The 24,687-nt window shown below is 39.1% G+C and overlaps 1 protein-coding gene across 7 annotated transcripts in view; it reads left to right on the top strand.

Moving 5' to 3' along the window:
- The window catches only part of ADAMTS20 (ADAM metallopeptidase with thrombospondin type 1 motif 20), a 133,792-nt gene that overhangs the window by 31,788 nt on the left and 77,317 nt on the right, over window positions 1–24,687 (top strand). For 5 of the 7 annotated variants that reach the window (XM_073222332.1, XM_073222336.1, XM_073222339.1 and 2 more), the window contains exons 4-11: window positions 2,195–2,454; window positions 8,645–8,728; window positions 9,239–9,363; window positions 10,737–10,777; window positions 17,964–18,069; window positions 19,718–19,864; window positions 21,658–21,799; window positions 23,155–23,259. In XM_073222332.1, coding sequence (XP_073078433.1) covers window positions 2,195–2,454; window positions 8,645–8,728; window positions 9,239–9,363; window positions 10,737–10,777; window positions 17,964–18,069; window positions 19,718–19,864; window positions 21,658–21,799; window positions 23,155–23,259 — 1,010 coding nt within the window. Of the gene's footprint in view, window positions 1–2,194; window positions 2,455–8,644; window positions 8,729–9,238; window positions 9,364–10,736; window positions 10,778–17,963; window positions 18,070–19,717; window positions 19,865–21,657; window positions 21,800–23,154; window positions 23,260–24,687 lie in introns of those variants that run through there. The other 2 variants (XM_073222335.1, XM_073222338.1) reach the window with 2 other exon arrangements.

Here is a 24,687-nt window from a genome sequence, read left to right on the forward strand (position 1 = left end):
TAAGAGTTAAATGACTGACAGTGTTTTTCTTCTGGGAGATGTTATGGTTTCAGGCCTTACATTTAGGTCTTTAATCCATTTCAAGTTTATTTTTGTGTGTGGTGTAAGTGGTCCAGTTCCAGTCTTACCATGTAGGGCTGTCCAGTTTTCCCAGCACCAGGTACATTGAAGAGACTGTCTTTTCCCCTTTGTATATTCCTGCCTCTTTTGTTGTAGATTAATCGACCATGTAAGTGCGGGTTTGTTTCTGGAGTCCCTGTTTCGTCCCACCGATCTGTGTCGGTGTTCGGTGCTGGTGCCGGTGCCGTGATCACTGTAGGTTTGGAGCACAGTGTGAAACCAGGACCATGGTGCCTCCAGCTTTGTTCTTTCTCAGGTTTGGCTATTTGGGGATATTTTGTGTATCCATACAAATTTTAGAATTATTTATTCTGGTTCTGTGCACGGTATGATTGGTATTTTGGTAGGGATTGCATTTAATCTGTGGAGTCCTTTGGGCAGTATGGACATTTTAGTAACATTCTTCCAATCCATGAGCGTGGAGAATCTTTCCATTTTTTTGTTTCCTCTTCCATTTCTTTCATCAGTGTCTTACAGTTTTCAGACTACAAGTCTTTCACCTCCTTGGTTAAATTTATTCCCAAGTATTTTATTCTTTTTAATGCAGGTGTAAGTGGGATTGTTTCATTCATTTTCCTTTCTGTTAATGCATTATTAGTGTATAAAAATGCAACAGATTTTTGTATGTTTTTGTCTCTTGGTTTAATTACTGAAGCACTTATTTAAGAATAAACTTCAGGAAGCTATGTGTTCATTTATTTTTCTCTTCCCACTAGAATGTAAACTTTATGAGATGCCATTTGGTGCTTGATTTCTAAATGTTTCCTGATATCACATACTCAATAAATATTGTTTTGAAGCAAATGGATGAACAAATCAAAACATGAATATTTACCTTCTTCTTGATGACTGGGATTTATTTTTCTGAGATATATCTGGAATCTTCTCCAGGTTCCTGGCCATGGGTATTTTAGTCATTGAGTCTCCCCAGGAGGAAGGTGGTGGGACAAAGTTTTGAGACGGTTCACTCACTTTGCCAGATTTTCAGAATTTCCCACTGAGGTAAATTTTAAAACCTAAGAGCATAGTTATTTTAAAGGGCAGGATGGTTTCAGGAATTAGAAAATTCATTGGTAGACACAGTGTTTAGACTTTGTTTTTGTCTTATAACCATAGGATTGCTGCTTATTTAAAACGAAATGAATTATTTTTATAATGAGAAAACAGTTTTGTATTTATATCTGATCTTTATAGTACGACTAAGTTGTAATTGTTTTGCTTTGGTTATTTGGTTTATGAACTGAGATTTTTTAGTTCTTGTTACCTGATTCTTTTGGTCTACTTCTCTATTAAAAATAGTTCCACCAAACAATTGTCAGAAAAATTAGTGGAGAAAAATAAGAAGAGTAGAGGGTACAAATTGAAGGAAAAGGAAATAGACAAGCATTCATTCTACCTATGGATTCTTTCCTATTAGTACAAATAATCAAGAATTTAGAAGTGCTTATATAAATCCATAGGACTTAAAAGTGATTGCTCTAATAATCTCCAGTGTTCAATCATTTGAATGTTGTATTTGTATGAAAGTAAAGATAAAAGTAATCAAGTACTTTATATAATCATTATAAAATTTATATCAACATTTGATTTTCTGAGTTCAAAAAACACATTTTTACATAGTTTGGTTTTCTGCTCTTCATGTCATGACAAGAGTTTGTTCTATGTTTTATACAAAATGTGATTATTTTGTAATGAGATTAAATGCCTTTGGAGGCTTGAGGACCCAGTTTACTCACTGAGAAAAATCAGATAGAGTCCTTGATTTTTTATTTCCTACCAAATGGTTACTAAATGTTCTTGGATAGTCCTACTGTTAAAATAAAACTTAAATGCAGTTTTGTTCATGCAGTCTGTGAACATGTGGACATTTATCACTATGGTAGTGATAAATAACGTACAACGTGGTATTACTCATAATAATGTACAACACTTTTAAATAATGTCTTTTTGTGCTTTTATTGTTTCACATGGGGAGCAGATGCCTAAGTATTAGATTTTTGGCTATTCTATTTTATGCAATATTTTTAGTCTCATTCAATTTAATGGTAATACATTATATTCTTTTTCTCCCCAGATATTAAGATAAAGAAAACCACTTTACCCTTTCACAACCGTAGCAACATGCATGAAGATCTTAATATAAAGAAGGAAATAATTTTAGGAGACCCTTCAAACAATATGTCTTTGGAACATGAAAGAAGTCAATTACATTCCAGGAAGAAACGTTTTTTATCATATCCAAGATACGTGGAAGTTATGGTTACAGCTGATGCTAAAATGGTTCATCATCATGGACAGAATTTGCAGCACTATGTACTAACTCTGATGTCAATTGTAAGTAAACTTGTCCTTTAAATTTCCTAAGATGTTTAATATTTTTCATATTTAATTTAAAAATGTTTTCCAAACTTAAGATGTAAGCAAATTATGTCTAAGTCTAAGCCAACAATTAAATTGCATTGAAATTTAGTTTAAGTAGGTGGCTAAGTAAGTCAATGGGGTATTTATTATATAACTCTCTAAAAACATTTCAAAATCTCTGAAATCACTCAACAGAAAACACTTGAATTATTCATTTCATCACATGAATGGCTTCTGCCCCCTAGTGACAGGGACAGTCTAGTGGGACAGCACTGATCTTTGGCCATGAATCTGAACTTTAAAATCTCACCCTATTTCTACAGAGGGGAGAGGATACCATTTTTACTATGGCTATATTGCCAAATCATAAATTGAGCAAATGATATTTTAAGTTAATAATATATTTTTGGAGATAAAAAAGTAGGCCATTACTAAGAGAGTTGCTTTGGCGAATTTGGAGCGCGAGATCACCATAGCTGTGAGTCCTTGATCTGGTACCCGTCTCTGTTGTGCTAGGGTGGCGCCGGTATGCACAGGACAGAGCACCAGCTGTGCGCCCTGCAGAGTGGTAGCGCTCTGTGTCCTGCAGACACACACAGACTGTCTGTCTGTCTGGACGGTCCTGGATTTAGGCCTGCTGTTGTGGAGTAGCTACTAGAAGCACCCCCTTTCCTGCCCAGGAGTATACCAGTTCAGGAGATGATTTATGTAGTCTCCTGTTTATACAGATCCTGGGTGTTCTAATCTATCTTATCTTTCCTCAGGTCACATTTCAGATGACCTCTGAAGTACCTGTGTTTAGTGCTTTCTTCATTTTCATTCAAAAGAATGTTCAGATACCTTTATAAGAAAATCAGCAGACTTTGTGGTTCTGTATCTATCTATATTGTTAGTGATAAACAATGATCACAACTGTATTTGTGGATATAAACAATGTGAAAGCAACCTTGGAGGAAGAGGAACAGACTGTGCCTATTTTGCCTGGGACTTTCCTTGTTTTAGTGTTAAATATCTCACGTCTCTTGAAACACCTCCATCCTGGGCAAACTGGGACAGTTGGTCACAGTTCATAGAGATTGTCAAAACTAGTCCACTTGTTGAATTTCTGTATCTGTGAAGTCCATGACCAGAGTTGCTCTGAAGCAGTAAGAGGAATTACTGGCTGCACTTGTGTCTCCAGACATTTCTAGTTGAGGAAGGAGCCCATTCAGGCTTTGCATATTTTGTCCTAATTTCAAGGAGGCACTAACCACATTTATTTAAACACCCACTCACGATATTGGTAATGTTCTTGGTCGTGGTAATTTAGGAAAAAGAAAAAATGTGACTTAGACTTGGAATATGATTGTGAGCCATTTAAGGAAAAGTTTAAAGTGATGTAAAGTCGTTTTTGTCTGTTGGCTTCAGGTGTAAGGGGGAAAGTGGCTGAACACCGTCAGCGCTGAGTAGGTGCATTATATTCACAATTTAGAGAGGATTATCTCCCCTTAGCCATCCCTCGTGAAGTGAACAGTGTTGCTGTCCTACACTTTTTCTTTGCTTTCAACAATTTAACAAAATTTCTAAGTGTAGTGATGGAGAAGTAATGTATGACTTCATTCACTTTCTGGAGTGTTGTGCTCATGCTGTCGAGGCGGTTTAGCGATCTGCATTCAAAAGGTTCCTGGCATCAAAACTGACATTAGGAAGGACACACCTGTGTAGAGCACCTCTAATGAAGTAAGTTTAAATGAACAGAGTTGTTCAATTATTTGCTATTCAAAAGCTTTTATCATTAGAAAATTTGGGCGACAGTATCAGGGTAAAATGGTACTTACATTGCATTATTAAGCCACCAAAGTATGTGTAAACTAAAACATTACTTCGACAGATTTGATACTTAATGACTTACTACTTAATAAACCTTAAACATATTTACTGTATGTCAGAGATGTCTACACTCCATTGTGTCTACAAATGTTTGAGTTCGTAAAATTCACCTTGTTACAGGTTTAATAATGTAAATCTAAGGACTACCATGTGACCATCAGGAATAAGCCATATATATTAAACCATGGTTGATAAACGCTTCTAATAATAACTAAAGACCTTTCCTTGGATAGGGAAAATTTTCAGCCACACTAAAATGAAAAGTAATGATGCACTTTGATAGTTTAGGTCTAGCCATTTATATCACCTTTTCCTTCAGCTCTGTGTTCTGATTCTTAATCCTTCGCACATATTTACTTTGTAAGTAAATGGAGTGTCAGCTTTTTCTGACATAAAAGATCTTTCTGGTGAGAGTAATGATGTTTGTAAACAAAATCTCTTCAGTTTGTTAAAATCAGTGGTTCATGGATGACTTTGAAGGTGAAGGTTGTCCAAAGGTATGAACTTCCTGTTACTGTAAGTCCCGGAGATGTGATGTATAGCATGGTGACTGGAGTTAACAATATTGTATGTTTGAAAGCTGCTTCAGAGAGTAGATCTGAAAACTTTTTCATAATAAGAAAAAATTTGTAACTGTGTGGTGATGGATGTTAACTAAACTTATTGTGGTAATTGTTTTGCATCATCAAATCATGTTTATACCTAAAACTCAGTTATCATAATTAAGAATGGCTAAAATGATAAGAAATGAAGATAGCCTCTCAATGTGCTATATATGAACAGTTGATGAAACTGTATATATAAATTATTTCAAAATAATTGGCCAGTCAATGGAGTATATTTTGCCTAGAATTTTCCTAAAGAAAATACTTAAGCAACTCATATCATTTCTTTACTTTGTGCTAAATATTCGTGAAGCAATGTTGACTACTTATGAGACTCGGGAGAAATATGGTCTCTATATGACAGGGAAACAACCACTTAAGGATGAAAAGCATTTTAATTAGGTCAATGAAAATTCTAAGGCATAGCACTCTAAAATGTAGTGATTACAGTAATAGGTAACAATAACACAGGGTTTTTTAGAGCAGGGCATTCTTTGGGAATCTTAGCATTTCCTACGGGATGAGATACTAGTCGTGCGACACGCCTCTCTGGGGAGGGCAAAGGGCTGTGGCTGAGCAGTTGTGTGAACTGCTGCACAATCTTCCCCCAGAGACTGTACGTGTACATGTTAGCCTATTCGAGACTCTGTAAAGACACCTTTAGCTTTTTTACTCAGTATTTCTCAAACTGTGGAATGCTTTTGTTCTTTAAAGCAAGTGCCCTCCACACCACTCTCCCAACGGCAGCTGGTAGATACTGAATACACTGGGGCCTGTGACCAGAGGTGCTCAGTGCTGCCACGTGGTTGCAGATACAGGGACAAGAAGTAGATAGACCTGCTGCCGGAGGCCAACCACCTGCCTGTAACTGATAACAGAGCTAGAACGAAAGCTCAGGCTCCTGACTGCACCGGACTGATTCTGAGGTCATCTCAAAGGCGCCACAGCTAGACGGCATCAGGCTAGAGCGCGAACCACGTCAGGGTTCCGTAAACATTCTGTACCAAGGGCTGATGAGGACGGGCTTCGGGCAGGATGCTGAAATTCCAGACGATCGGAGAGAGTAGAGCTGAAGTCAGGCTGCCTAAAATGGAAGCTGGGTTGTGATGCCAACCAGTTACCTGATCTTCAGGGTGATACTTAACTTCTCTGTACGTTAGTTTTCTTATCTGAAAAATGGACACAGTAGTTCCTATCTCATGGGATATGTTGTGACAATTAAACGACTTAATTTAAACTGGGAACACATCTGTCACACAGACACTCAACAGGTTCACGCATTTATGGAGCAGAAGCACGGTGCCCTTCCGTCCCGGCAGTCTGAGACGGGGTGGTGGTTTGGGGCATGAGAGAAGCATTAATGCAAATCAGAAAAGCCTCTGGGTAACGAGGGGCCATATGGCCATCCCTCTGCCTGCTTCACAGTTCTGCCTAATTGAGTAGTTCAATAATAGCACCTTTAAACGTCCAAATATGGCAAATGGTATACACAGTGAGTATGAGCATGCAGATTATATAAAACAGTAGATGCATACAAGTAAGGGAGCAAGATGACCTTATTTAATCAGCCATTTTACTACAGAAGCAAATGTCAGTGTGAGGGGTTTTAGAGGTCATGCCTCATTCATCTCGGTATCTAGGGAGAAACCCATGTTTGGTCAGTAGATAGTAATCACTGAAAGCGATAATGAAACAATGACGTTCTCGGAACCTCTGATCCCAGTTTGGACGTACTGTGATGGCTGCTTTGAAACTGCATTGACACAACACGTGTCTTTCCTTTGGATGTTTTAGAAGTAATAGTGATAACAATGGCTACCTACCATTGATCCCTACAACCCAAGCCCTGATCTAAATACGTTTTGTACACTATCTCAGTCCTTATGGCAGCCTGATAGGTAGGTTGTGTTATCACAGATGGCATTGAGAGGATGAACCTGGGACTGCACTTTATAACATTACTCATGTTGCATAATAAACTTGAATTATATTTTCCATAACATAGTTTAAGGAAATCTTCCTGTAGTAATATATACTTAAAAATCTGTCAGGATACTGGGAATATGTTTCCAAATTCCAGCTGGTAGGTTGGTGACTTTTTAATAAAGGTGAAGCATCTGTTTCCTTTTGAAACTGAAAATACTTGTGTGGTTCTGTGTTTTATATCTAGTTATGGCATCCAGACTGTCATTTGTAGTCAACATATTTGGGGCAGTGAATAGAAAAATTGGTCGTTTAGATGCCTCGGTGCACTCTGCACTTAGGCTCTTTGTGGATTCTGGGAACTCAGGGTCTGTGACGTGACGTCTTCGTTGCTGTTTTCCTTTTGTAGGGGAAGAGAGCCCTGCTTGGTGCCTACCTGGTTGGTGCCTGACTCGGGGGTGCTTACCTGGGGGTGGGTGCCTACCTGGGTGGTGCCTTCGTGTGAGATGCCTTCCTGGGAGGTTCATTGTTTGCCTTGTAATTTGGTTTAGAAAAGCATCAACTTTTAAACTCACAGGATCAGAGGAAAACTCTGAAGTTACTACGGGTATACTGTTTTTGTAATAGATGTCATGTTTAAAGTTGCGTGGAAAATGTTCCTCCGTTCAGCTCCCGTTAAAGTGAGCAGCACTGCGGTGCTAGCGGACCTGCTCGGTGTCGCCGGGTGCCTGCCTGTCCCTGTCCCTGAAACTCACCGGCACCCTCCCTGGGGGCCCCGCCACCCTTGCCAGAAGGCGGAGACGACAGGCCTGCATTTGCGGCCACGCAGCGGCAGCGGCCGAAGCAGAGCTGGCACATGTGTCCGAAGCCCGTGGTGACCCTGCGGGGCCCGCATTTCCAGCGACGCCCTCGGCCCGTGTCCGCCCGACCCCCCGGGACCAGAGAGGCCGCAGGGGCACCGCCGTACAAGGCGGCCCCGGCCCCGGCGTTAGGGCCCCTCTGCTGTCCCAGCGGCTGCGGGCGTGTCCTCCCCCCTCCCTCTGGCCTCCGGCCAGCAAGGCAGGAGCAGACGCCCGACCCTCCCTGGGGAGGGCAGTGCCCCCCCCCCCCCGAAGCCGCGGGGGCGGAGCGGGCAGGGTCCTGGGCGGCTGGTGCCTGCAGAGGAGCACAGGGCAGAGCACGGTGTCCCGCGGCCGTGACCTGGGCAGCCCAGGAAGAGAGGTGCCCCAGCCGCGCCCCCGAAGGGGGTCAGAGACGGACTGGTTTGTGATCTGCGACCCCTTTTCCATAGCTTCTCACCTGATTCCGGGGCTCTGTCCCCATGGGTTCCAGAATTGCTGAGCATCGAAAGTCATGGGCACACTTGGCGACATGCAACCAAGGCAGAAAAGATCAGGAAAACCGTACATACGTCTAGGGAGTGTTAGGGTCCCGTAAGCTACGGATTGTGATCCAGAATGAAGTTAATTCTTAATGAATCCATCTAGAATAATATTTTTCAAGCAGTGACGCATGCTCAGTCACTTGAGGATATTGTTAAAATGCAGATTTGGACCCTCTAGTGAGGCGACATTCGGCGCCTCTACCCAGAGACCTGTTTGGTTGGTGAAGGGCGTGTGGCCTGGTCACTGGGGTTCGTGAAAAGTCCCTAGGAGATGCTCGTGTGCAGCCGAGGTGGAGAATGGATCCTCCAGCCCGATTTCAGTCTCCTTGTGAGGAGAAATACTCATTTTAGGCACCTAAAGCTACATGTTTTTCCCTTGCAGGTCGCAGCAATCTACAAGGACTCAAGTATTGGAAATCTTATCAACATAGTGATTGTAAAATTAGTTGTGATTCACAATGAACAGGTAAGAAACAGGCTTAAAAGTAGTAATCTTAGTTGTAGTAGACACTTAATGGGAATATATAGAGATCATGAAACTTACCAGAAATAAGCTATTCTTAAAGTTTACATTAAAAGACTTGATTTGAGAAGGAGTGAGCTTAGCTTTTTCTGTCGTGGTGTTAATAAAATGGCATGACAGCAGAGAAAGTACCAAAAGTAAACTATTTAAAAACTGAAAGTGAAAAGCCTCCTGGTATCATCCACTTATGTAATTGTTGAAGGACATAAAATATGGTAATTTCTAGGAGTTTTTGAGCCTAAATAGTGGCGGTCTTCTTGGGAACGCCCTAATTAGATCTCATTATAATGATGATATTTTTTTCATTATTGCTAAATTCTGTTAGACTAATTACGTGGCACTTCATTTGCCTGTTTTAAAATGCTCTGTGACAAATCGCGTCTGTGCTGGCATGTAAGGAACAGAGGCCCTGCTTGTTTTGATGTGACGGTGAATCGCTTGCTTTTTGTGCAGGAAGGACCAGTCATCAGTTTCAATGCAGCTACAACATTACACAACTTTTGTTTATGGCAGCAAACGCAGAACGTGCCTGACGACGCGCACCCCGCGCACCACGACACGGCCGTTCTAATCACCAGGTGCGGCTGCAGGAGCGGCCCTTCTCTAGTTGCCGCCCTGCTCCCCTGCATGCATGCTCACCCCCACTTCCGTTACCCGAATTGTTTGTCAGTGATACATGGAAGTGTTCGAGGAGAACTTGTATCACAAAAGATACTATCGAATGAAAGCCTTTTCTTCTGTTTTCTTTGAACCAGAATACTAGTTGATTCCTTAGAAAATTAGCAATGTTAGGTTGCTAAGTAATGGCCTGACCGGAACAAAATAATTTCCTTATTTTATTATTGACAGAAGGAGAGAATTGGGAGACATATTGGAAATTAATGTAGTTGGGTTTTGTTTGTTCCCCACTTGGTCTTTCAGTCCCTTGGAAAGAAGAGTTTGAATGTAATTTGGTTGTCTACCTTTGGACGCCCTGTACTTAAAAAGTTTTAACCTGTGCCTTGTTTTGATGCCCAGTGCCTGTCTTAGTTGCCAGGCTGCTTTCTCTAGGCTTTGCTCAAGCCTACTTGACTTACCTGAAAACCAGCTTTTGCCATTATAAAATGATCATCAATTTTGCAAGCACCATGCTGCCTTAATTCATGCCTGTGTCTCAGCAGCACTGACACTGCCGTAATACTTACATGCTTGGCTGGCTGGTTGACTGGTTGGCTGTTTGTCCAAAGGAAGTGATTCATTCACTTACAGGTCAGGCTTAGAAATCTCAGCTTTCTAGAATCCTGAAATGAAAATATTTAATCCATTTAAAATAGCTGACATGTGCTCCATGTGCTTTGTCTCTTTTCAAAACTAAAGGAGCATCAACGTAATTTTACACACAGGCTCTATCATCAGCCTGTGGTTCTGTCCTGGATGGTAGTCAGAAGCCAAGCAGCAAAGATTGGAGAGAACAAACTGAAGGTGGGAAGGAGGAAAGGGCTACATGCAGAGACATAAGAAGAGAGACACGAGAACTGTCAAGTTGAATGGTTAGGGACTAAGAAGGCGGAAGTAAAAAATTTAAGTGACTTGGTAGTGTCTGAGAACTTCACTCTATGCAGCTGAGAATAGTTGAGGTTCATAGTGACATTGAAACCCTGAGAAGAGAGTGCCTATGTTATATCTACTACGTAAGAAAAGCAGACAGGTGAAAAGTACACTTAGAAAGCTTTTCATTGAACTTGGGTAAAGCTTCATGTATTTAGAGCAATCACTGTTATAAAGCATCTGTTGCTTATGGATATGCATAAATGGCCTATTACTCGGTTTAAACTTACTGAGAGCTTTAATAAGATGGATTTTGGAAGTCTGTTTGTGGTAATAGTCATGACATAGTTAAAACTTTATGTCTGTTTTGGTTTGTTTCAAAATATTTTCTGAAATTGCTTCAAAATAAATCTTTTGTTTTAAGGGAAGACATTTGTGGAGCTAGAGAGCAATGTGATACATTAGGTAAGTTATAAATTAAAGATAGTTTATATAATTGTTTAAAATGTTTAGATTACTTTCCTTCTATTTTTATATTTTAATCATTTTGATTGTCTTGATGAATAATTGTCATTATTATTTGACTCTGCTTCCATAAATTAAAAAAAAGAACAGATACTTATGTGCCGATTACTAAATATTAAGTGCTATGCAAAGCTTGAAGTATTAAAAGGCCTTTATTATATACTGTTTGCATATGAAATAAGACATAATAACATCTGCAAACTTAAAGCAAAATAATAAAATGAATAGCCATGCATACACCATCACATTTGACCACTGGAACTTAATCAGTATTACTGTGTGGCCTGTGCTAAGTCCTTGATCTCTCCCTTGGGATCACCCCAAGACGTGGCCACTGCTGCGAGTTCCGTATGTTTCAGTCCCTTCTATCTTTTGAAAAATAGTTTTGTTATTTTTGTTGACTAGAAGTGATGACAGTAGGCTTTTCCCCTAGATTTTAAAGGAGATACTTTTTAAGTTTTACCATTAAGAATAATCTTTGTTATAGGTTCTTAGCAGATAACCTTATCCTAATTTTTTGAGTCTTTTAAAAAAAATGGTGTCTGTGCATGCTCCTAAAGGAAGCTGTTTTCCTTCTTTTTGAGCTCTGTGTTATAAGTCGTTCATTTTTACTGCTGTGTAATATTTCCGCCACAGCTTGCACATCACACCTTAGCAGTGGCTACTTGGGCTGAGTCCAGCTCTTTCCTATTATGAACTTGACTGTAAAAGCTAAGGTACAGTCTGATGATAATGTCTGTGTCATCACATGTGCTAATGTTCAGCTTTATAAGACATGCCAAATTATTTTCTAAGGTGGTTGTACCAATTTACACCTTTATCAGTAGTGTGTAAGCATTCATTTTGATTATATCCTTATCAACAAACGCAAGGTATCCTCAGATTTCTCATTTTTGCCTACCTAAATGTAATGTATTTCATTACAGTAATAACTTTCAGTCCTTGATTACTAGTGAGCTTGACCCTCTTGTCACGTGTTTACTGGACATTTGTATTTGCTTTTTTGGGAGGAATGAAAGAAATGTTGCCTATTTTTCCACTATGGTATTTGTCATTTTCTTACTGCTTTTTAGGTGCTCTTTATAACTTCTCAATACCAAACCCTTTTGGTTTAGATAGAGTGCAAATATCTTTATAATTTGTTGCTTAGTTTTCATTTGTTTGTTTCAAAATATATAATGTAGCTGAGTTTATAATTTTAGGGTTAGTGATTTCATATCTTATTTAAAAAACCCTTTCGTATCTCAAAGTCTAAACATACTCTTTCTCTTACAAATATTTAAACATTTGTCCTTTTACATGTACATCTCTAAACCATTTGGGACAATTTTTTATATGGTACCAGAGTTTTGTCAGTTCCTTTTCTATGTAGATAGCATTTTCCTCAGACCACACATATAACTTGTATTAGTATAAACAGCATATGCTGCTGATTGATAGAAATGCAGTAGAGTATTTGGTTTATTTTTAAATCCAACCACCTAAGTTATTAATTATTCTTCATAATTTATCTGAAGACTCTTTTGGCTTTCTGTTTGGACAGTTATACCATTTGTGAATTATGGCAAATTATCCTTCCTCTTGTTAAGTCTTTACAATTTTCTTGTTTTGTTTTTCATCTTATAGCAAGACAAAGACCTCCTGTAGAATGTTGAATAGAAGTGATAGTAGCCTTTTTCCCTGAAGTTTAAAGGGAATACTTGTAAAAGTATCACCATTAAGAATAAATATTCATTATAGGTCCTTGGCAGATAATCTTATCCTAATTCTTTGAGTGTTTTAAAAATTAATGTATGCTTTACTTTCTTTATTTTTCTGTTTATGTATCATTTTTTTTGGTATCATTAATGTACAATTACATGAGCAACATCATGGTTACGAGACTCCCCCCATCACCAAGTCCCCCCCACATACCCCATTACAGTCACTGTCCATCAGCGTAGTAAGATGCTGTAGAATCACTACTTGTCTTCTCTGTGTTGTACTGCCCTCCCTGTGCCCCCGCACAGTATGCTTTACTTTCTTAAAAAAAATTTTTGCAGATATTGAAATGATCATATAATTATTTTAATCTAGTGAATTCCTTTTATAGATGTTCTAATGCTAAACCAACCTTGATCTAGTCCCTGTGCCCCCCCTTTTTTAACACAGATTTCATTCTATGCATATATTTTCAGGAGTGAAATGACTTTCTTTTTATCATATCATATTTGTCTAATGTTGATACTAAGGTTTTATTCACTTTATAGAGTGGGAGTGTATGTTGTTTTCCGTTCCCTGGAGACTCACTCTAATATCGGCTTGATCTGTAGTTTGAAAGCTTGAGAAATATCACCTGGAGAGCTGTCTGGGTTTCATGTTTTCTTGTGGAAAGAGTTTTAACTATTTAATTTGTCAAATGGTAACTGGACTATTTTGTCTTCTTGAATATATTTTGAAAGTATTTTTTTCTAGATATTTGGCCATTTCCTTTAGTAGCAAAATTTATTAACTTAAATTGTTTTCTGAGCATTTCATCTTTTTAAGGTCTTCTGTCTATAGCTATAGTTGTGATCCATTTTATTTCTCTTTTTTAAGTTTAAATTAAATTTAATGGCTCAATTTCACTGGCATATTATCTGTTGTCTATAGGATCAGCTATTGGCTTTTTATTTCTCATTTTTATTTCATTAATTCCTGCTCTGTTTTTCAATTTACTCCCCTGTTCTGTTTGTAATGTAAATTGACTGCTTAGCTGATTAATATCCAGGACTTTCCTGATTTTATTATTTATGACTATCAGTTTACTTCAAGATTTCATTTTTGTTATGTCCCATAGTTTTGATAGTATTTTATGCAATTGAAGATTCTAAAAAATTCTAGGTATATGTAAATTCCATCATGATTTCTTTGACTTTTCTTTGTGGTCTCCTATGTGGCCAATTAAAGAAAGTGCTCCATGTATGTTTAAAGAGAATGTATATTCTCTGACCATGGTACACAGCAGATGTGTGCATGTACTGTATGTTTGTTAAATCAGGCTTGCTAATCATGTTGCTCAAATCAACTATATCTTAATTTTTTTTGCTTATTGGGTCACTAATTTGAAACATGAGTATGGATCTGCCACTCTCTCCATATAGTATTAAAAGTTTCATTTCTTCTATTTTCAGGCTAACTTAAAAGGTGCCTGTAAGTTTGAATTGAACCTTTTACAGTTGTATAGTGGCTCTCTTTAGCAGTGCTTCTTAAAGAGAAAAAATTAGTATAGTCATTGTCAGACATCATATTTTAAATATATACTAGAGCTACCTCAACTTTGTCATTTAGTATTTGCTGAACATATCTTTTTCTTAAATTTTCCAATGACTTTATACCTTAGGTGATTTTCTTGGAAACTGTATAATTGGATTTTAAAAGTAATATCTATAATCATGTTTAACCAACAAGGTTAGTCCATTTACTTTATTGTAATTATATATGCACCATTTTGCGTTTGCCTTCTGTTTATCCCCTTTTTTACTGTGTGCCTCCCTTCTGCCTTTTCTGGCCTTTCTCGGGGCTAAGTTTTTAAATTAGTAGTTTTCTTATTCCACTTTTCCTACTGCAGGTTGAGAATTTTATATACTGTTTTATTATTTTTGAGCTTACTGTGGTCAGAGTTAACTTTTTAAGTTTTAAGTTGACTTTGTCTAAACCTCTCTCCTACAGTAACACTATCTTAGATTACTTAAACTTTGACTTCTCCCTAACTTGCATGGTATTGTTGTCTGCTATTTTCTATCAGTTTGCAAACCTTGCATATTAAGGGATAATGTTTTACATTCAATATTTGTTTACATTTGTGCCACTATTTATGAATTTTACATAATTCTCACACCTCAAGCTTTGCTTTCCAAGGTAATTTTCCTTTTTTTTTTTTTCTGAATTATATCCTTTACAAGTTCCTTTAGTGAAGATGCGTTAGTGAAAAATTCTCTATTTAGGTTCCATTTTAGGTTAATAGTTATTTTTTCTTGGGATTTTGAATATATTGCTGCACTGTCTTCTGACTCTTGATGTTGGGAAATCTGTGCTAAGTGTGGTCATGAATTGTTTGGTGCCCTTTCTCTGGCTGGCTTGTTCGCTTCCATGTTTGGTCTTTGATCGTGAGCTCATGTTTACTTAATATTAATCCATGGGATTAGCAGTGGACTGCTTAAAAAGTGTCTACTTTCCTCCAGAGAGGATTTTTCCATTGGTTTCCCGTAATGCAGAGGGGGCTACTAACCAGGGTTAATGTGGGACTTGGTTTAATGTGGGAAAAGTTAGGATCAGATGCTCTACTTTGAAGCGCCCACTAACAAGCTCTTCCTCTCTGGATCGTACTGCTTTCACTGCTATTTACCCTCAGAACAGATTCTAATACCCTACTATTCACTGTTACCACTCAGGATTTAGCTTAGAGTATAAATATGTATGTAGTTATGTGTGCATGCATGTCTACAGGAAAGGGGAGGGAGAAAACGTGTGTGTTAGATTTTGGAGGTAGGGACTTGATCATTCTTAGAAATCATGTGAGCTTAGTTTTCATGAAAGTGTTTGTATTAATGATTTAGTTTCTTTGTGTTTGGAGGACTCTTCAGAAACACATTTGTGGAACTAGATACCCACTACACTGATTTTTGCAACATACCCCATTCATTTCTCCCTGCAAAGTATTCTATGGCTGTGTTTGTGTATCTTATCAGTCAGTCATCTAATAAGAGTCCATTGAATTTATTATATTTCTTACATTGTTGATGCCTTATTATCACATATTTATACTAAAAGATAAGCATGACTATGTCTGACATATCCTACTGTTTTTTAAGTGATTCAATGCTAGCTATTCTGGACTACGTAGAAGTGAATGGTCTCCAGTTCCCAATCGTTTTTGTAGTTTTCAGCCACCTCTGTGCACATAAATCATAGTGACATTTGAAAACCTACACTGTGAATGAAATAATATTATCCTTTAAATCAAAGGTAATGATAGCTGATATACCTGAGTGCTTACTATATGCTAGACACTTCATTAAGGTTTTTCCTGATTTACCCCTTTAATCTTCACAACGACTCTATGGAGAATGACTGTTATTTAAATTTTATCGATGAGGATAAATAATTTTTCCAATGCTGCCCAACTTGTATTAACACAAGTGGAAGTATTTTATTTTCTCATCTAAAATATGTGGAAAAATTACTAAGGATAGTTACCAATGACAAACACAAAATGTTGATAGTAAATACAAGGTTTTCTTCTGTATCTCCTTTTGTAGATATTGTTGCCATGTTTGAGTATATGCTTTGCGAAGGATGTTGAAAAATGGTTTTCATTCTTCAGGACTGTAGATTGGGTAACTCTATGCAGTTTCTTGCAGTTCTAAACATAGGGAACCTGTATCAATTTGGGGCCCATGCTACTTTATTCTACCTTTGACCCCTTTTAGAGAGCCCAGTAGCAGCTTGCGTGAATCTAGGCACAAACAGTCAACCGACTGCTCTACATTCACTTCGATTTTTGCTGGTCTTCCTTGTTTATGGGCATCCTTTAGGTTAGTCTCTGATCATGTGTAATATGTATTTTATCAGATCTGTTCCATCTTTGAGCATGAAACAAAGTTTGGGTGATAACTGAGTCAATATTGTGTTCCAAATATTTGTCCTGCCCTGAAAAGCAGTATATTGGAATTGAGCCACTTGACATATTGAAAATACTAATGAAGGCATGGGAACAGCAGGATATTCAGGAAAAAAATGTGTTCAGTTAAACTACACTGATACAGGGAGAAATGTAAAACTGATCCAGACTGACAAAAATAATTGCACATAGAAGGATGAATTTTATAATTCTAAGGAAATCAATTGTATTACACTTTGGGCAAAGAAAGAATCTCTCTCTCTCTCTCTCTCTTTATCTTTATTTTATTTTTTTGGTCTTGATTCTAAGAAAAACCCCTTTTGGGGAACTTAGCCCAAGCAAGGCCTTCTGGCTATGGGGTCAAAAAGAGGGCAAATCTTTCTGTTAAGAAGAAAAATATTGGTGAATGAACTTTTAGACTGAATTTTCCCAGCATTTTAGATTCTTCAGTTTAACTTTTATTTCTTTCAAAAGCACACAAAAACATTCTAATTGTTGAGAAATTTAACTGAGATGCTAAGAAAACGTCCACGCATTTAGCTTTTATGAATAAAACAATACATAGAATAAAGTTAAAACACAGTAGATAAGCTTATTCTCTATATTAATAAGTTTCTAAATGCAAAAACTTTACAGTAAGAAACTGGTTGTAGATGACAAAATCTCTTTTTATGAAAATTATAGGGCAGATAAATTTACAAGCATGTATTGAAGGATAGTAATAGAAAACCATGTGATTATGTTAAATAAAAAAGTAAATGAGTGAAATGTGAACTTGGTTGATGGACCATGGATTGTAGTAATGAACATATATGTTGGATTTCATATTTTAGATTAATTAAAGAACAAGATCTTGTCATCTTTGGTGTCCAGCCAGCCTCTTGATCTTTCAGCAGCATATTGGAGCTACATGTTATTCTATATATGAGTGAATAGATCTTAATATATGGTACATTTTCTGTTGCTGAAAGGGTTACAAAATTGAGTATAACAATTATGTTATCATGTTTTATTTAATGTATTAAATGCTAGGTACTATTTTAAGCACTTAACATATGTTTACTCATTTCATTGTGATTGAATAGTATGCTGCCTCAAAACTTTAACAAATTAAAAGACATGTCGTAGGTATGTAGTATCTCATACTATTCTGTTACAGTTGAAGCAGTCACACCTGTCCTGCCATTCCCACTAATGACGGGTAACATCCTTCTTGTAACGAATATTCTTTCCCTGTTTTATATTGTTTGCTTACCCCATATTTTTGGATTGATTTCTCCAGTAAAAGAATCCAAGAACCTCCTAAAAAGATTTCAAGTGCAGACAGATCTGTTCTTTTTCTTTCACCTTAGAAAATGTTCATGCAACATTAAGAGCCAACTGCATTAATTGGCAGTAATGCCCCTGCAAATGCTTTAAAATCTAGCCCTTTCTGATTTGGTCATATTTCCCGTTTTGATGAGGTGCCAACGTGAACTTTTTCAGGCCTAGCGGAATTAGGTACCCTGTGCGACCCTCTGCGGAGCTGCTCTGTGAGTGAAGAAAATGGACTCAGCGCCGCCTTCACGATCGCCCATGAGCTCGGGCACGTGTGAGTACCTTCCTGTCCCCTCCGTACACGCCTTATGTGTATCATGGCACAGATGCCTAAATTCCACCTGCAGCTGAGCAGCTAGCACCTGGATGTCTTTAGAAACATGAGTGTGACTTTCATCCCCGAAATGCTCCCGCTGGCCCCTTTGTGACGTGTTGGGTCAGGCAGGCCGCACAGATCGCCAGGCCAGGCCGAGCCAGGGCTTGGGGTGCTTTTCATTTACTCTGTTGGACTACGTGACAAGCACTTCTGGCCTCTGTTCCCTGTTATCCTATTCGTGGCCAGGTACCTCCACCCTCCTGTGGGAGGGCCTGCAGGGCCTCCCGGTTCTGGGGGCTCCCAGCGGTGTTCGTGATGTAGCTCAGAGCCCCAGGAGAGAGTTTGGCATATGGGAATTTCTTAGTCATTAAAAGATACGTTTAAGACAACTTCTTCTCCCAGCTCTGTAGTTCCTTGTAAAAATGTGGGCTTCTCCAACGTGTTCCTGCATTATTAAAAATTCACTGAGTGTGGAGGCCGCAGTTTCCTGTGCTACGCTCAGAGCTCCCGCGGGAGGTCAGAAGCCCGCCGCTCCTCCTCTGAGAAGTGACTCCGCACGGACCCCCAGCACTCCTGGGAGGAGCTGGGGCTAGAGCTGCCTCCTCTGGTCTGACCGTGTTTCCTTTTCCTGGTCATGCCTTGGCATCATCAGAGTATTCAGCTGGGACAATCTCAAACAGAGACTCTTTTATTAAACGAGTGCTCTTCGGTTTGCCTTTAGCACGGCTATGTCTCATGAGCGTCGGCAAGGTGCGTACGTGGGGGTTTGAGCCCTTGAAGTGGGGGCGGGGTCAGGAGCATGGCCGACGGCCTCAGGAGCTGAGCAGCGGCCCGCGGAGACCACCAGTCACGGGTTTCGAAGGCCGTAACTGGGGGGAGGCCGTTCTTGCAGAGGCGGCTACCCCGGACACTTATTTTCTCCCAGACTCTATAGGTGTCCTTAGAATATGGGTGAGTAGTTTAACTGAAAGACCCATTTAAGTGTTCGGTAGTCAAGGACCTGAATCACGTGGTCTCAGTGTTTCTTCTAGACATGAATTTATGCTCGAGTCCTCAGGAGGATGATGGGTAGATTCTGTTGTGGGCCAGCTATTTAATTAAATTGTTTACCTGTCGGATCACTGTGTTGTGCACCTGAAACCCATACAATATTGTACATCAGTTGTACTTCACCACAAAGTATGAAGAAGTCCTGTCAATACTGCAGCTACAGACAGTGGTCCAGAAATTAGTGTGGCATTGCGGCCTTTCCCTAATCTGTCCGCATCTCCAGGGCGTGCATGTTGAAACCAGCAGGTGTTGCTGTGTGAGTGCTGTGTCCACGTTTTGATGAGGTGCCCCAGAATCCACATGCTTGGATTGTTTCGACTCAGATACCAAACCTACAGACTGTGCTACTGATCAGTTATGATTTATAATTCTATGAGGTCATGTGATTGTAAACATGAAGATAACCCTCATTTTATAATGCTTTATATAGAGATCAAGAATATAAATTCTGATGTAATCAGATTTACCTGTATTTTGCATTATAGTATATAAATTGTGTTACTAATGTTATATACATAATTTTATATTTTTAAGTGTTTGTTTATTTATTTTTTAGATTTAATGTTCCACATGATGATAGTTTTAAATGTAAGGAAACTGGAATTAAACATCAATATCATGTAATGGCTCCAACTTTAAATTACCACACGAGTCCTTGGACCTGGTCAAAATGTAGTCAGAAATATATCACTGAATTCCTTGAGTAAGTCTGAAGTTATTTCTAGTTATGTAATTGGACATCTATTACATTATGAAATTCAAATTTGTATGTTGTGGTTCAATTTCTATTTAGTTTTTCATGGTTTAAATTTAAGCTTCCTTTCACCGCACCAATGTGTTTTTAAAAACAAGGAAGGAGTTGTATATGCATATTATTTCAGTCCTAAAATTTTTTTTTGGGTAGCACTGCAGACTAGCTATCTTTTTATTAAAATTTGGGCCCTCGGTTATGATAACTCCTCTTTAGGGGGACATAATGTGAATCACAGCTTCCTTGTTTGTATGCGAATTTTCCCAGAAGCTATTAGGTAATAATTTGAGAGGAGTTTGCCTTACGTATGAGATACCCTTAAAGGGCAGAGGATAGCTGACGCCACCGTGCGAGTGTCCTCCGCAGGCTGCGGAGCCTCCAGCCACACGTGCTCTTCTGCAGGTCTTCCAGCTCTGGGAGGAGGTGGATCCAGGCTTTGCTTGCCTTGTCCCTCCGTCTCCCACCAGGTTTCTCTCCTCAATTTCTTTAACCCAAACGATGTTTCTATACTAGGTCCTAAAACTTGCCCAAAAGGCAAAGCCAAGCTCTTCCTGGGTGATCCCTTTCCTGTAAACACAGCCCTTTTTTGTTTTTTTCTGCCACATAGTCTAATCACCAATTTAAGCAGTTTCTAGTTTCCTCTCTTGACAAGAACTCTGGGAATATAAGTGAAGCCACATTTTGGAATATATGCTTATAAACATATTCCATAATGATAATCACTGATTATCCTTGTATGGGAAGTTGACGTAAAAGCGCAACACGGCGTTGCTGGTCTGTATGTGATTGATGGAGCTTCGTTCAGTGGCTGAGGTATTGCTTAAGAATACCGGTGGGTTTGCTTATTTTTGGAAGGGATATTCATATGCTCTCTCCAATGGGAATTTTAAAAGTTACATGTCCATTTTTTTTGACAAGATTAAATGTCCTTCTAGCCAGTAAAAATTTCCAGATATTTCTTCTGATTAGTGCAGTGGAACAAATTGTTTCTTTTGACCGAGTTGGAATGACTGACCCTCATCTGGGTTTCCGCAGACCAGATATTGCAGGTCAAACTCGGGGTGACAAATACTTGCTTTCCCTGTTCACCACTTTCATAAGTCCTTTAAGTGTATTACCTACTAGAATAGCGACTCGCAAGGCTCATGGACTAGGAGACTCAGAGTCGGAGAGGTCACACCCCTTGTCCACAGCTGAGCATCCCGGGAAGTGGTGGGACCAGAACGCGCACCCCAGAGTCGGTGTTCGTGACTGTTTTAGTCCCTTCTTAAAAAAAATACGTTGGAGATGGAGACAGTCTGACACTTTTTGAAATGACTTTGTTTTGATGTTGTATAGAACTGTATTTTCTCAAACAGTTTGAAACTTCTTTTTATGTTTTGACCATTCGGACATTAGATATCCAGCATTGCCACCGGGGGGTGAAGCAGGACAAAGGTACAGTCTGGTCACCGTGGGAATGTATGTTTCATAAAGTGTATTCAAATGAAGCTTGTTCTTTGTCATCGCTCTTTTCAAAAATTGTATCTTGAAGGCACCCGTGGGGCATAAATGAGAGTAAACACGGAAGGAGCCCTTTGTAAACTGTAGGGCTTTCTTCCTGACTTTGATAGGAGTTTGTTTTTCAATTATGGGAAAAATACTCATGTTCTCTTTGCAAATGCAGAAGAGCAGAAAATGTGATCAAGAGATGTTATACCAAAATGTATCCATATGCATTCAGAGTGCTTTCTCTGTCGGTGCAGTACTGGCCGCGGGGAGTGCCTCCTTGACAGACCCAGTGGGAGAGCCTATGATCTGTCTCCGCAACTCCCGGGGCTGATGTACGACGGGGACAGGCAGTGTGAGCTTACGTTTGGTCCTGGATCACAAGTGTGTCCCTATTTGGTAAGAAAAATATTGTTCGTCTGCTTGAAAACTACCATAAGGTTGTAATTAGAATATATTTCAAAATACACATTTATTCTTTTGAACAGAAAGTGAACTGACTATATCTTAGAAGTTTTAAGTCTTGTAAAATTTGCTATTTGACAGAAAGGGTTGTAGAAAAGGACACTTAAAATTTATTGGGTACTTATCATACACCAGGAACTGTGTTAAGTTCTTAAAATTATTTCATTAACACTCACAAAATCCTACAAAGTATACCCATTTAGAAAAGAGAGCCACAGATAGTTTATTGAATATTACAAACATTCAAATACTGTTATTTTGGGGCAGGGGAGAAAATATGTGTTTTAATAATGGATTGTATCAAAGGCCCCAGTAATCTAATAGACTACATTTTAACTTACGTATATTTGAATTGAAATGAATGAAATTTGGGGCCTGTTGTTTAGTTTTTGTTAAACTATCATTTTACAGTTTTTTTGAAGGTTTTTTGTAGGGTAAATACACTACAGGATTGTGAGGCTCCTGGAACCAGAAACAGTCTTATTCATTCATTTAAAAAAGGGTATATCCCCATATCCAGTTCAGGATCTGCAGGTAGTAGGTGCCACAAAATAAATGCTTTTTGAATGAATGAATGAAAGTTTCTTAACTGAGTGCAGGGAAATACAGAGCATATTCTACATAGTGAATATTGTTTCTAAAGTTGTAAATTTAATAATCACAAATTTTAATAAATAAACATCCACTGTGGAGAGGGGAATATTCACCTTAATTTTTCATTACATAAGATACATTTCTTTCCTACCTGATTTAGACACTAAATAAACTTTGAATTTAAATTCAGAAAAAGAAAGAATTGTCTTGGGTGTATCTCCTGTGAGGCTCTGTAGATTGAGAGCCCTTTGTTCAGAAGTTGAAAGTATACATTATATATTCACAACCTAGGAAGCCAGGATACATTATACAGTATCTGTATGCACATTATTCATACATTCATTCCACCAGCAGATCGAAAGGGGCTTTGGAAATGCCCTGAGAATAACATTTAACAACAAAACGCCCTTTAGGAAAATGTCCCACATGATTTTGAGTATTTCCACTCAAATTCATTTCTCCCATTGTTGAATGTATGATGAAAACCTGAAAGTTTTTAAATACTAAATGTTGCCATTTTATGTGTTAAGAGGAAAACTGATGACTAGAACTCAGTAAAGACTTTTGCTGATTTCCAGCTCTGACCATGAAACCAGGAAAAGTGTGAGATCACCTGAAAGCCACTGCACTAACCGCGCTGGCCAGGGGTGGTAGGGCGCACTTGCTGGGTCAGCCTGCCTTTTGCTTCTCTGCAGAAACAGTGCCGGCGCCTCTGGTGCACGGGGGCAGGAGGTGCTCACCACGGCTGCCGCACCCAGCACATGCCCCTGGCAGATGGAACGAACTGCGGTCCTGGGATGGTAGGTTTTCTTGAAGGGTGAGTTTTGAACCAAAAGATCGTTCAGGGATGTGATTGCATTTCAGCATTCTTCATTACTTGGCTGCCGGCCCTCATCCTGTCACTTCAGGTCATGTTGTCGCTATGTTTGTTTGATGGAGTACCCTGTCAAGTGAATTGGATTTGATTTTTACCTTTTTATTCAAGATCATCTGGCAGAAGGATATTCAAGTTCTAGCTATATAATTAAGTACAGGAGTATATTATTATCTAAGTACTGTAGAGTCTTTTTATTAAAAGTAAGTATAGAATAAAGGTCCTAATATTTCTGAATATCCTCCAAATTCAAGGATGTTACCACTGTATACATTTTCTCCTATAAAATTCAATTAAGTCTAATTGGAAGACTCAGGTGGCTCCTTCAGGTCTTTAATGGTTTTAGATTGAAACATACCCCTTAAATATAAATTGCCTCCCGTCCTACGTCTCTACCATCCTTACATCACTCACGAACTTACCTGCATCTGCCAACATGACGTTCAAGCAACAGGGTTCCCCGCGGTCGCGACGCACACGTTGCATGTGAGGATGAACAACGACCGTGTTTGGCACTCCAGGCTGGCAGCGAGCCCTTCAGGCCTCAGGGCCAGGGTTTGCACGGGTACGTTTCCGTCTGTTGGCCGCCTCCGAGCGTCCTCAGCACAGAAGGAGCGCTTCCTTGGCGACGGCTTGGCTGGTGCTTCCTCTCTGATTATCTTCACATCACACAAAACTAAAAACCTAAATTCAGGTCAGTTCAGTAGCTGAACTTGGGCCTTTACCACCCGTTGCTTCATTGAAGAGTTTGTACCAGCTACTACCCTTCTTCTGAATCACTTTTCCATAAAAAGGGGTGGGTTTTCAGTTTTCATATAATTCACAAATGAATTGATTATTCAGGTTTCACTTGGAGCGTCAGCATGTTCTGCAGTACCCGAAGCACTGGTTACCGTGGTTCAGCTCTCAGGTGGCTCTGCTGCTGTAGGGCCGATGGTCTAGTGGACTTGCCCAGTTCTTGGATTTAAGCTAAAACTGAATTTGAAAACTTGAACTTCAGTTTACCTAAAATTTCTACTCTGACGATAAGAATTCTTTAAAAAGACTTTTTCTCAGTCTTGTGGCCAGTTCTAGTAATTGGCTTTTGGGGCAGGAGTGGCTTTTGTGAGAGTTACTGATTATCTGAGGGCTAGTAGAGGAAGAAACCTCTGTGAAGTCTGAGCACTGGGCTGCAGGTGTTGGCCCGTCAGACAGAAGACGGGCCCCAGGGTGCTCACCCGGCTCAGATCTAGGGTTTAAAGTTACCGTACGCCGAGGACTCAGGCTTGAATGCATGTGGCTCAGGTAATGACTGATGTAATGATAAATGTCAAGAGATGCACTATTTGTAACTGACTCATTGAGCAGCCTAAAT

The sequence above is a fragment of the Manis javanica genome, chromosome 15 (genome assembly GCF_040802235.1).
Source record: "Manis javanica isolate MJ-LG chromosome 15, MJ_LKY, whole genome shotgun sequence".
Lineage (NCBI taxonomy): Eukaryota > Metazoa > Chordata > Mammalia > Pholidota > Manidae > Manis > Manis javanica.